The sequence below is a fragment of the Rhinopithecus bieti genome, unplaced genomic scaffold (assembly GCF_001698545.2).
Source record: "Rhinopithecus bieti isolate Rb0 unplaced genomic scaffold, ASM169854v2 scaffold_641, whole genome shotgun sequence".
In the NCBI taxonomy this organism is placed as follows: domain Eukaryota; kingdom Metazoa; phylum Chordata; class Mammalia; order Primates; family Cercopithecidae; genus Rhinopithecus; species Rhinopithecus bieti.
Window position 1 is genome coordinate 4,566,334 of NW_016803417.1, and position 13,203 is coordinate 4,579,536.

At 46.0% G+C, this 13,203-nt stretch overlaps 1 protein-coding gene and 1 long non-coding RNA gene across 10 annotated transcripts in view; one reads left to right on the forward strand and one right to left on the reverse strand.

Annotated features, from left to right (window-relative positions):
* The first annotated feature begins 569 nt into the window (after window positions 1-569).
* Window positions 570-4,954, forward strand: LOC108536725 (uncharacterized). The gene is made up of 2 exons (XR_001887604.1): window positions 570-714; window positions 3,816-4,954. It is a non-coding gene; the product is annotated as an uncharacterized LOC108536725 (long non-coding RNA).
* The window catches only part of KANK1 (KN motif and ankyrin repeat domains 1), a 239,239-nt gene continuing 230,191 nt past the window's right edge, over window positions 4,156-13,203 (reverse strand). For 7 of the 9 annotated variants that reach the window (XM_017883716.1, XM_017883669.1, XM_017883676.1 and 4 more), the window contains 4 exons: window positions 11,785-12,004; window positions 9,379-9,521; window positions 7,859-8,059; window positions 4,157-5,781 (listed from right to left, as the gene is read on the reverse strand). In XM_017883716.1, the coding sequence (XP_017739205.1) occupies window positions 5,584-5,781; window positions 7,859-8,059; window positions 9,379-9,521; window positions 11,785-12,004 (762 nt within the window). In that variant the 3' untranslated portion in view covers window positions 4,157-5,583. Of the gene's footprint in view, window positions 5,782-7,858; window positions 8,060-9,378; window positions 9,522-11,784; window positions 12,005-13,203 lie in introns of all 9 variants that reach the window. The other 2 variants (XM_017883684.1, XM_017883724.1) reach the window with 2 other exon arrangements.

Sequence of the window (13,203 nt, forward strand, 5' to 3'; positions counted from 1 at the left end):
AGATCCTTGCCAGAATTCAGGATAGGTATCTCAAGGATACCATTACAAGTTCCAAATAATTTCATCTTTCATGCTTGAAAAGCTGTGACTGTAGGGTCCCTGTAGGGAATAGCTGGTGCCTTCCGTGGGGAGGGGCTCGAGAGTGAGCAGCTCAGGGACACTGTGGTCTACAATTCAGCCACATCCTTTGTGGTAATAAACTGAAACAAAATATACTTTAAATATATTTTTATAATCAGTTGGCTTTTAAATTACAGCCATGCTGAATAAGAGCAGAGAAAACATATGATTAGTAATTTCCTTATGTAGAAAGTGGAATAGTTTCTGGCTAAGGCCCAGGGCTTTAAAAAATGTGTTTTTAGTAAAAAATCAAAATGGAAAACTGTCTTTATTCCAAAGCCAAAGCAATGGTTCATGGCCTCCTTCTGAGCAGTAACAGTCCAGCTCCACGAGGAAGTGGAAATGGAAAAGATTAGCTTGGGAAAATATTCTAAGAGCTGTCTGCCTACCCAGCCACTGTCATCTATATACTGAGCCACCCTCTCTGGTCCTTATAAGCACAGAAAAATGGATCTGTGGCAGCCGTGGTTACTCGTCTTCTAGAAATGACTATTCCAGGAGATGCAGAAATGCTCCTGAACATGGATGTGCAGCACAGAAAGCCTATGTGGGATCCTGATCACCAGTGAAAGGCCGGCTCCTTATAGAGCTAAGGTAAAGCCAATGTTTGTTTTGATGTAGCTCCCCCACCTTACCTAACACATCTGGGGAATAATAGATGTATCATGTCTCATACTTTGGGAGCAACAGCTTCTTAGTGTGGACCAAAAGGCTATGTTCAGAAACACTTGGAATGCTCGTTAAGGACGGGAATTCTCAGACTGAAAGAATCCTCAGAGCAGGCTGGAAATGTGCTTTTTTTTGAGAACAGAGTCTCGTTCTGTTGCCCAGGCTGGAGTGCCATGGGGTGATCTCGACTCATTGCAACCTCCGCCTCCCAAGTAGCTGAGATTACAGGCATGCACCACCATGCCCAGCTAGTTTTTTTGTAGTTTTAGTAGAGATGGGGTTTCGCCATGCTGCCCAGGCTGATCTCGAATTCCTAAGTTCAGCTGATCTGCCTGCCTCGGCCTCCCAAAGTGCTGGGATAATGGGCGTGTGCCACTGTGCCCGACTGAAATTTATATTTTCTACCTGCTCCTTCTGGGAATTTTTAAGCATCCTGTGAAGGGGAAGGCTTATATAAAATCATAAAAATGTAATTCTACTTGTAGCAAGCTCCCCCCAAAAGATTTAGCAGGATTTACAGAAAGGTTATATTTGGTCATTATTTCCTTTGAAGGAGAAATGGTTTTCTTATGTGATTCCATCTGCAAGGATTGTCAGATATCGTCAGTACTTCAGTACTACAAAAATCAGGGATACTGTTCTTCTCCCAAGTATTGACAACTTACAAGGAAAGGGCTCAGTGCTTCATTTATTTTGGAGACCAGTGCTAGATGAAATGTTCCTAGTAAATTTCTCCAGAAGCACCCTTCCTCCCCCTTGGTGAGACATTTAGTTGTCAGTTTAGTCGTAATAGTGTCAGGACAAGTTGCCAGGTTTTCTTTTTCCTTTTTTTCTTTTTTTTAAGAGATGGGGGTCTCACTACATTGGCCACGCTGGCCTCAAACTTCTGGACTTAAGCAATCCTCCCACCTCAGCCTCTGTCCCAGTAGCTGGGATTACAGGTGTGAGCCACCACACTTGGCTTAGTTTTACTTTCTTAACATTAAACTCTCAAAAGTCCCACTTGTTCCATTCCTGTTGTCTTGGGGTGGCTCCCAACTGTCAGTGGCTTGACTTCCCAGGCAAGGTTTCTGGGAAATTGGCTCTTCGTCACTTAAAGGTTTAAACTTTGTGTGTGTGTGAGAGACAGGGTCTCACTCTACCACCCAGGCTGGAGTGCAGTGGCACAATCATGGCTTACTGTAGCCTTGACTTCCTGGGCCAAGGTGATTCTCACGTCTCAGCCCCCAAGTAGCTGGCACTACAGTACATGCCACCACACCCAGCTAATTTTTATCTGTTGTAGAGATGGGGTCTTGCTCTGTTGCCTAGGCTTGTCTCGAATTCCTAGTCTTAAGTGATCTGCCTGCCTCAGCCTCCCAAAGTGCTAAGATTATGGGTGTGAGCCACCACACCCGCCTAGACTTCTCTTAAGCTGGAAAATAAGATCAGGAGTTGCCAACCCCATGCTGGCCTTACTTAGGAACCTTGCCCAAGTCTCCTGTCACAAATCCCTTTTATGGAGTTTGTGCCTCAATAAACTGCAGCCGTACCAATGGGGATAATCAGGCTTGTTTATATAGTGTACCAGGATCCCAAGATAAAAGGCATTCTAAATGCCTAGTGTGATTAGAGCAAACAAGGTACCAGCTAGCACTCATTACATAGATGTTAGATACATATCATGTAAGACCTCACTCAATAATAAAAAAGGCACTCATTTTCTTTTTCAAAATCTAGCATGAGAAATCAGAGGGCAGCATGCGGACACGGGGGTTCATTTGCTCATTTATTTACATTCATGCCTTTCCTTTCTCAGATGGAACAAAGAAAATTCCCAGGCCCACAAACCACCAGAGATATAACCTTATTTGCTCAAAAGGTAGGTCATGCCCATAAGGGGCAGGCCACGCACAGCTCTGCCTCTACACACACACACACACACACACACACACACACACACACACACACCAAGGGGCAGGCCACGCACAGCTCTACCTCTCTCTACACATACACACACACACACGCACAGCTCTGCCTCTACACACACACACACACACACACACACACACACACACACACACACACACCAAGGGGCAGGCCACGCACAGCTCTACCTCTCTCTACACATACACACACACACACAGTCTTCTGCTTTTACTGTGCCATTTTGGATCTGTAGGAACTTGGGCTTGAACAGCTACATGATCCGAAATTTAGCACGAATCTCAGAGCTAGCAGGTTATGTCCTGAGAGGGACGTGCCTCTAGGTGGCTGTGACCTCACTTTCACAGTTCATGCAGAGGAGGAATGTCGTCCATGTGGTCCTGGGAGAGCTGGTCTGTTGCTGCCCAGGTCTGCCTGCATGGCTCTCTCAGCACCCCCAAGTTTTCCTCCAAAAGGTTCAGATCTTGACTCTGAAACAGACCTCATAATGAAACACCTATGGGAAAAGTCTGTTCTCTGGCCTTTTTCCTGAGCTCAATAATGTTTAATTTTTAAAAAGGGAAAGGAGGGAGGGAGGGAGGGAAAGAAGTCTGATATTTCTCCAGTGCACTTGACTCTCACAGATGGCCTTGGTCAAAATTCACCACCAGCAATTGTGCCAAAATGCCTAGTTTGAATTCTGGCTGTCATGCTGCTTCATTTAATGAGATGGTTCCAATTTCCTTTACTGTTTAAAAAGAATTTGAGGCCAGATGCAGTGGCTCATGCTTGTAATCCCAGCACTTCAGGAGGCCGAGGTGGGTAGATCACGAGGGGTCAGGAGATCAAGACCATCCTGGCCAACACGGTGAAACCCCGTGTCTACTAAAAATACAAAAAATTAGCTGGGCGTGGTGGTGGGTGCCTGTAGTCCCAGCTAAATTCTGGAAGCTGAGGCAGGAGAATGGTGTGAACCTGAGAAGTGAAGCTTGCAATGAGCTGAGATCACGCCACTGCACTCCAGCCTGGGCAACAGAGCGAGATTCCGTCTCAAAAAAAAAAAAAAAAAAAAAAAAGCCCAGCTTCATCTCTCCTTTCTTGTCACTACACGTTTCACCCAGTCACCGGGCAGTTGTACTCAGAGTCAACGACTAGTGCTTCCGCACCTGAGAAGAACCACCTCGGGCTCCCCTTGGAGGCTACCTGTCGGAAGAGTGCTTTGCCTAAGGAGGCCTCAAACTTCAGCCTCCTGACTCGCAATCCCAGTCAGGAGTCAAGCTCTGGAAGTGGACAAGTGCCCTTGGAAGATGCTGTCTCCCTGTCGGTGCCTGGAGCCTGTGACCAGTGGACTGGCATATGTGCCCTCCCTGCTCAGCTCAATCCATCAGCGTGTGCTGCCACTGCTGTTAAGTCAATCGGCTAGGGGTGGACAGCTGTCAGAGATGAATCAGGGACAAGGAAAAGAGCTTAATGAAATTTTATTTTGAAAATATGGCAAGAGTCTAAGGCACTTCAAACATTTAAATACATAGAGGACCAAAGTAAATGTGACATGGTAAAAAGGAATCCATAAATACAAAGAGAACTACACCATGTTTCTCTAGAGGCAAATACAAGAGCCAATTCCTCTAACACAATCCAACCTTTATCATTAGAGTTGTGCAATTAATAAAAATGATGTTACATGTAGTTCTTCATATCTTTAGTATGGAATATAAAAGTTGAAAATACTGTGTGAATTTCATATACTCTTTTTATAAAAAGTCATATATTACATCTACCTAGATAAAACCAAATGACAATATTCTTTTGTAAGTTTTATACTTTGAGCGTTTTGTCTAGCCCAGGCCCAAGTCACCGATGATCAATGATCAAAGTCATCTCAACTTCCTTATTTTAAAATAAGACAAATCAAAACTATGCTGGAATGAGATTTTGGAAGAGCCTCCTAATAGTTCCACATTTCATAAATGCAAATATTTGAGGAAAAATTTTAAAACATCTCAATGAAAACCTGACACTTCTTTGTGGGAGTGAACAGAAGGTGCCCCTTCAGATCAGGTCAGAATTTCCTATGACTGTACAAAACGGAGCAGAGACTCAACAGCAACAGAGACTGGGTTAAAGTGTGCCCTACACAGAAAGAAGATGGCCAGAAAGGAGGCGCGAGTGCCCAGGCTGGCAATCTCTGCACTATGAAAGCTTCAGCCTTTACCCCTGGGCTTGATGCTTCCGTTTGCTGGTGAGCTCAGGCACAATACATATACATTCAGTATCTGTCACCCCAACAGGAACAATTAGCAGCTTAATGGTGGCATGTAAATGAGGGCTATTTGCATACAATCAATCAAAGGAACCTCGGTGGGTGGGGCCAGGAGACGTCTTTCTTCCAAGCCTAGGGGTGCCCTAGAGACCAGGAAAGGAAAAAAACTGGGGGTTAATAAGTGACCTCAGGCAGATGTGTACCCTGTGACATAAGATCTTGGCCCACCACAGCCAACAACCAGCTGTGAGCCTGAGCCAGGAGAGCTCTAACTGAGAAGAGGGAACAGGTGTCCACAGCTCCAAGGCCAGCTGGGCTCAGCAGTGCTATGTCCGGCTGTCCTGGGAAGTCACCTTCCCACTCAGAGTGAACTGTGGACTACAGGCTGCCTGCCATCTGCTTCAGGAACAATGCCAGAACCATGGTGAAATATCCCCATGGGCTCGGAGGGTGCTATCTGGATAATTCTGCACAGAATCAAAACCTCTATGGGAAGCTGTGAGAGCATCTGTCTTGCAAGGACAAGCAGGGCCCAGCCTCTGCTAAAACAGTTCTCCTGCCCTTTGAGGGGCGGAGGCAGAAAGGAAGAACTCTTAAGCTCCAGACTAAAACTTGCATTTTCTGAATCAACATAAAATCTGTCTCCTGTCAGTTCCTGGAGGAAGGGGGTCCACCAGTCTGGTGGATTTCAGCCTATTTACAAATGCCAAATGCACAACACTGACCGGAGACTGGGCTTTTGCAAAGTTGACATGGGCATACAGAAGAACAGCGATGTCCTTGTGTCCTGCTTCCAGGGCGATCGAGAGCGCAGTGCTGCCATCCTTAAGATAAGATGGAAAGAACAAGCCATGTTGGGTTTCTCAAACCTCCAGACAACCAAAATGTAGCAGAACAAAACACCCTCCAGTAATTGGCAAGGTTCCCCAAATATCCCTCCTTGTTCCGTCCTCTGGGAAACTTTTTCAGGACCTGTAAGTGTGAAGGCCTGAGGATGTGAAGATGAACGAGGCAAGCCTCCACCCTCCAGAGGTCCCAGTTAAGAGAATTATCTTATCCAACCATTCTGCCCACCAGGAGGGGGAAGCAGAAGATGGGGACAGAAAGTTTTTTTTTTCTTATAATCATGAATGACCAGGCAAGCAGCAGTAGTGTGTGTTTAGAGACTCTGCAATTTGCCAAAGATCTTTTACCTTTCCTCTTAGAGAGGGCACTGTGATCCTAAAACCCTAACCACCTCTGTTTAAGGCTCCAAGGAACATCTGTGTGGAGGCACACAATCCCAGTGGGTTACATAGATACGTATTCCTCACATAAGAGGGAAAACACGACATATGGGGGAAAAAAGCTTCATTTAACTGCTTGGTTTCCATTAAATTTCAGGGATTATAGATGGATATAAAGTGGTATCAAGGGAAGAATAACATAACTTGCTTTCTGTCTAGTCTGTTTTTTGAATGGGGTCTGCCTCCCAGGCTGCAGTGCAGTGGGACGATCACACATCACTGTAGCCTTGACCTTCAGGGCTCAAGTAATTTGCCCACCTCAACCTCCAAGGTAGCTGGGACTACAGGTGTGTACCACTACACCTGGATAATTTTTTTTTGTAGAGATGGGAGTCTCACTATGTTGCCCAGGCTGGTCTCGAACTCCTGGGCTAGAGTGATCCTCCTGTCTTAGCCTCCCAAAGTGCTGGAATTACAGGAGTGACCCACTGTGCCCAGCCTATCTAGTCTTGAAATAAAGATTTCCCTCTGGTCAGCAGCAGCAGGACGACACAGTTCTTTGGCTTAATCTTAGGATCCTTCCCTCACACGCTTTGAATTTTGAAAGAGAATAGAAGCAAAATCAAACAAAAACCACAGCACAGCTAACAAACTCTTCTGGAAGAAACAAGTCAGAAGCTCTCCCTCCCACAGGGGAAGAAGGGAATCTGGTACAGCTGTAGCTCCTGTGTGCTCCTATGGAGGTAGCTGAGTGTGAAGCTAGTCAGTCCCTCATACCAGTGAAAAACTCAGCTGGTTTGTTCTCCCTACTGGCTTGGGCCCAGAAGGATCTGACCTACAAAGGATATTTTCCTAACTTTTTGGTGTTTTGAGCTGAAGAAGCTCTGATCCAAACCTGTGATCTGTAGAGAGAAACTTTCCCAAACAGAACCAAGCCAGCCCGACCTCTATGACCTTTAAACCATCTCACTGCCTACACACCAGTTCCCACGCCTTCTACCTATCGCCACGCCTCTCCTTTGGTCTGGAGACACCCAGAAGTACCCCACTTGCTTGGGTTTCCCGGTCAAGGGGTTAGATGGAAATGTGGACAGCCTGGGAACTGGGAGAAGAGAGCCGAGTGGTGTTGATGGGACAGACTGAGAAGACATGGGAAAATGCTTCAAGAAGTCAAGCTACTCTGCAGGCTCTGGGGTATGCTGTGTCATAAGCTACTCACTTTGATGGGTCACAATGCCTTCACTTTGGGTGGGAAAAGTTCACTGTAGTAGGAACTGGTTTTAGTCACTGTGTAACCCCAGCCTCTAATGATTAATAATCCAGATTTCCAAGTGGACCTGTCATAAGTCACCTACAGTGAATTTGATTCTACAGTGCAAATCCATTGATTCTCCTTTAGTAGAGTGGCTCTTGGACATGCTCGTTAAGTCACTTTTTCATTTCATGTATTTTGGGGTAGGACCTACTCTGCTTTGGGCACTAGTTTATGAGAGTGTTAGTTTGCACACACTAAGTATAGCCAAGCTTGGCTGTGAAGGGCGGTGCCTGGATGGCAACACAAATCCAAGAGGAGAAGAAAGCAGGATTTGGTCTCCCCTGGCCAAACAGCACTCCCAGAGCTCCCATCCAGAGTCCCCCAGACCCCTGGCCAGGAGGCCCAATGGAGACGGCTTACGTTGTCCTCCAGGTGACCATTGCAGCCGGGCTGGGCCAGCAGCAGCTTGACAATCTCCACATGCCCGTGCTCACTGGCACACATGAGGGCTGTGGAGCCCTCGTCATCCTGGATGTTGACATCAGCCCCACAGGCCAGCAGGCCCTTCACCATGTCTATCCGTCCGTGACTGACCGCCAGCATGAGGGCCGTCTGTCCTGCCTGTGGGAAGAGATCACAGGGGATTTCAGAAGTACATACTGAGCTGGCAGTGGTGGCCCCTAGTGGGGCTGTGCTAGGGAAAGGGGGAAAACAGTGTGGTGGCAGAAGGGAAAGAACTGGCCATGGAACTACTTGGGGTGGGTGGTGGCAAGCAGGGAGAAACCAGCTTCCTATGAGCTAAGGAAGGGCATAAAGTAAGGAGCCAATTTCCCTTTAGCGTGGAGGATGTCTCAGTACAGTGAGGGGCTGGAAGTTCAGGTGGTTAAAGTCAAACTGTGGGCGGTGGGTCACGCCTGTAACCCTAGCACTTTGGGAGGCCGAGGCGGGCAGATTGCCTGAGCTCAGGAGTTCGAGAGCAGCCTGAGCAACACTGAAACCCCGTCTCTACTTTAAAAAAAAAAAAAAAAAAACCAGGTGTGGTGGCACATGCCTGTTAGTCCCAGCTGCTACTCCGGAGGCTAAGCCAGGAGAATCGGGCTTGAACCCAGGAGGTGGAGGGTTGCAGTGAACCAAATCATGCCACTTGCACTCCAGCCTGCGGCCGCACAGAGCGAACTGGTCTCCTTTTTTTTTTTTTTTTTTTTTTTTTGAGCGGAGTCTCGACTCTGTCACCGGCGAACTGCCGAGTGCAGGTGGCCGGGGAATCTCAGACCTCACTTGCACAGCCTCCGCCTCCCGGCGTTTACCGCCCATTCTCCTGCCCTCAGCCTCCCGGAGTAGCTGGCGACTACAGGCGCCCGCACCTCGCCCAGCCTAGTTTTTGCTATTTTTAGTAAGAGACGAGGTTTTCACCGTTTGGCTTAGGCCAGGATGGCTTCGATCTCCTGACCTCATGATCGGCCCGTCTTGGCCCTTCCAAAGTCCCTGGGATTACAGGCTTGAGCCACCGCGCCCGGCCGAGACTGTCTCTTTGAAAAAAAAAAGTCAAGCTGTGAACACATCTGGACCTGGGACATTGCCTGCGATGAAGACACTGCAACACAGACAGGAAGCAACAGTCACCAAGTATCTGATGGGGATGCCCAGTCATTTATATGTAAGGGAACTAACAGCATTTCCATGCAAACTATGCAAGCGGAGGAAAGGCAACGCAAAGGAGGGAGAAGTTTCCAGTGTGAAATTTAAGCCCATATTTCCCTGGTGTGTTTGCTCAGCAAGGAGCACCAGGCAGTGCATGGACTCAGGGCAGGCCTGCGAACAAGTGCACCGTGGTAGGAGTGTGACAACTATGCCTGCTCTGCCAGAGTGGCCACCACAGTCCTGTCTGCTGCCTGCTGGTCAGGGGTGCATTCCTGAGCACGGGAACCAAGCGCGCTAACCTGACTAGCTTTGGCGTTCACATCCCCACAGCCAAAGAGTTCTTCCACAACCCGCATGTCCTTCTCTGCTTCCACAGCGGCAAGGGCTGCCAGCATGATGGGGGTGTAGCCTGCCTTGTTCTGGTGATCAACGTTACACACATCTGCAAAAAAAAAAAAAGTCTCTTAGGAAGCAGACCCTTCTAACAGCAGCCGCTTACAGAGCCACTGAGGGATGGTGTTTACAGGAGCCCAGTGAAATGGCACCAGGTGGCTGGAGACCAAGAGTGACTTAGAATGAAATGTGAGAGATGTTTTCATACTAAACCAAAAACTTTTTTTTTTTCCTATTTCACGAGACCTTAAGCAACAGAAACAACGGTAAGCTTCTACAGCATATCTTGTTTGCAACTGGTGGCAGAAATGCAATGGCTTGGAAGTCTGGGTGGTGGTTCTAATGGCTGCTCTTGAGAATAAATGATCATATGGAATCTAGGCACTTAGCTGTGTTTGGAAAGTGAAGCAGGTAGTGAGCTACTCATCCAAGAAGTGTTTGTAAAGGCTTATGTATGGAACGTTGAACAGGGTGGTACCTACTTATCCAAACACTATTTATTCTAAGACTCTGAATTTACTACTCTGGCCTGTCAGGGGTCCTGAGAAGCAGAATTCCAATCATGTAACACCCAGCTCTAGAATTTATGGTCTGAGAGCAAATGCAGTTAAGTCCCCTTAACAGACTCGATGAACCAGACCTTTTCTATTCCTGTAATTCTTAAGGAGTCTTCAGGGATTAAATTATCCTTCGGGCATTTAAAAGTTCCTTCAGCGCTTTTTCTGAAATGACCAGGATGGTGAGTGTCAGAAAGCAGCTTTTATGTGGGACCAAATATGAAGTGAAAATGTTTAGAATGTTTCTATCATAAAGGAAAAGAAAAGGTACCATGAACATTTACCTTAAGATCCCAAACAACTCTACGCTAAGGACATGTTTTTAAAAGTGGGTGTTTTTTATGCAGAAAATAAAAGGCCCTGTGGTGGAGAAGGGGGTGAGTTCGTGTGCGCTTTGGGGCTCCTCAGCATCTCAGACTTTGCTCTGCATAGATGCTGAAGTATCCTAGATCTGCACCTTATGGAGCCAGAATCTCAGTCTAGAAGGATGAGCAGTAACACTTAAGAAAAGTGATTAACCCAAACCATCCAACAATGGAATTAAAATTATTTAATTTGCCAAGATGTTTTATCTACTTCTAAGTATACTAAGCTGTTCCTGTCAGGAGTGATAGTGAAATCTTGTTTTCAGCTTCCCTGGATATTATCCACTTCTGTTTAAACGGTTTAATCACTCCGGCTGACTGTATCACCAGCTCTGTTTATAGTCTGGAAAGCCTGAAGAGGAGCGGCTTGAAATTCCTTCCTGTAAGATGGAAGCAGTTATATCCTAACATGGCTCCAAAAACAGGGAACAAACACTTATAAAAGAAGGATAAATCTGCTTGGGTTTCTTCTCTGCATCAATTCCAAGTTCCCAAAACAGAGCAGAAGAGATTGGACAGTGGATGAAGAAAAAGTTTTGGAAGAATATGCAATAAAACTGTCCAATTTAAGTCAGGTTCACATTGTATCCTTATTAATCAGACTGAGGTTCTGTGGATTCTGTGACACACTAGAAGTAAAAATATGTATTATAAAAATTGAAAGATTTGCGGACTATGTGACATGAGGCTGCTCCATTTGAACAAGAAGTTGAAAGCTCAGTTTCTTGAGGGGACTATCTGTGTATGTGCCCCTCCCTCACTTCATGTCTAAGACGTCCACTGGCTCTATTCTGGGATGACAAGTTTCTACTATTCTATTATGGTTGAGAGACAAGAATCATATGCCCTTTGCTCTATGCTGTTTCCCCAGTAACAGTATATTTTGGTGCGAATGGTGATCATTTGACCATCTGTTATGGTGGCTTTGCTTAGTCCCCATCTTGACTAACCACACACTTCTGCAAGGACAGCAGTCATGGAGTAAGGACAAATCAAGGGGTCCACAAGCACCAAGGGTGTGACTCTGGGCCTGTAAGCAGTACTCTGCCTCCTGAGTGCAAACCAGCCAAGCCTGCGTGATTCAGCTCAGGAGGGAACGTGAGTCATGCTTCTTACTAGGGATACACCTCTCACTTGAATGCAGCTGAACTGCAGCAGCAAGAAGATCCTCAAAACCTCCTTTCAAAACAGATCTGGAATCTGTGTCACCCAGTTTTGTTTAAACTTCAACCCTCTTGACTCAAAACTCTTGCCATGTCATGTGGAAAAGCAATAAAAAGGATTTTAGCATGGTCAGAGAATTCAGGAGCAGCTCAACCAGGTTCTCTGAGATGAGTCACAACCCAAGTGCTGTTAGAGAAGAGATGGGGTGGAGGGGCAGCCAACATACCAGCATCCAACAGCAGCTTCACAATCTCGAAGTTGGAGTGGGACACGCTGTAATGGAGGGCTGTGTTGCCGTTGCCATCTGCCAAGTTGATGACATAGCGGAGGACATCTGGGGAGATGGCCTCAAAAGCAGCTATGTAGTCCCCCACCATGGCTGGAATGGCTGACTTCTGACTGGACACGCGGAACCACTCGTGCTGGAGGGTGTTCAGACAGAACCTCTGCCAAAACACAGTGTGGTCATTAGTTCTATTTATAGAATTTTTGAGACCTAGTTGAAAGCGCAAGTAACCTGTCCTTTTATAGTCAAAGTATATATGCAGTTAGAATCTGCTCTCAAAACCCAACAGTGCTAAGGGAAGCTTCAAACACCAAACTGGGACATTCCTCCTGATTTTAAACCGCACGTAGATTAGATGTAATGTCTATAAAGGAGACCAGACCGCACCGTGCAGAAGCAGAGGCTCTGGAGCCAGACCACCGAGTTTCAAATGCAGGCTCTGCTACCTAAAAGCTTTATGACCCTAGGGAAGTTATTCTGCTTCCGTTTCCTCATCTGAAAAATTGGGATAATGCCATTCTTTCAGTTTTTGTGATGAGAATAAGCACAAAGGCTTGGCTCAATTTATTAAGCTATTAATATATGTAATCATACTGGCCTTGAAAACAATTTTCATAGCAATTAGGAAGAAATTAACTAGCCTACACTGAATTATGCTGCTTCCTTCCTATGCAAACTCACTTCCTTCAACTCCTCAGCACAGCACTAGATTGGGAGACTATCAGGGTATAGCCAACCCAATTCCCACCCCAATCCCAAATACCACTGTTCAACCATGGAAAGGGAAAATAAAAAGGAAGCCCATCTGGAACTAATTTCATTTTCTCATCAGCTCCACTCTGACTTTCTTAAGCTGTGGACACATGAAGAAGGCACTTGCTTTGTGGATGATCATCTCAAACCTGGGTCACATGAAGCTCAATGGAGACTGAGCATAGTCAGTGCATATCATAGTCAGAGCATAGTCATAGGCATATCAAAGACAGCCTATGTCAAAAGCATCAGAACCTAAGAAGTCCTCTTTCTGCAGAAAAGGTAGAGTTGGGATTATACAGCTTCCATCTCTTTATCATCTTGCTACTGATTATTTAGTTTTAACCCTTTCAATCACATTTTGGGTCACCTGAAAAGTATCCTTTTTTCCCTGTATTTTATGTATTCAGATTCCTATTTCTTTGGAGTTGTCACACTGAAAGAAGGGAAATTATGTCTTCTGGTCATCCTAACTCTAACTCTATTACTGCTAAATAATTGGTGTCCTGACATGATTATCTAGCCCTGGCACTGTGTTCACTCGTCCACTACTTTTCACAACACAACACTTTCACACCAAATGAAAATTTAATTAACAAAAAAATG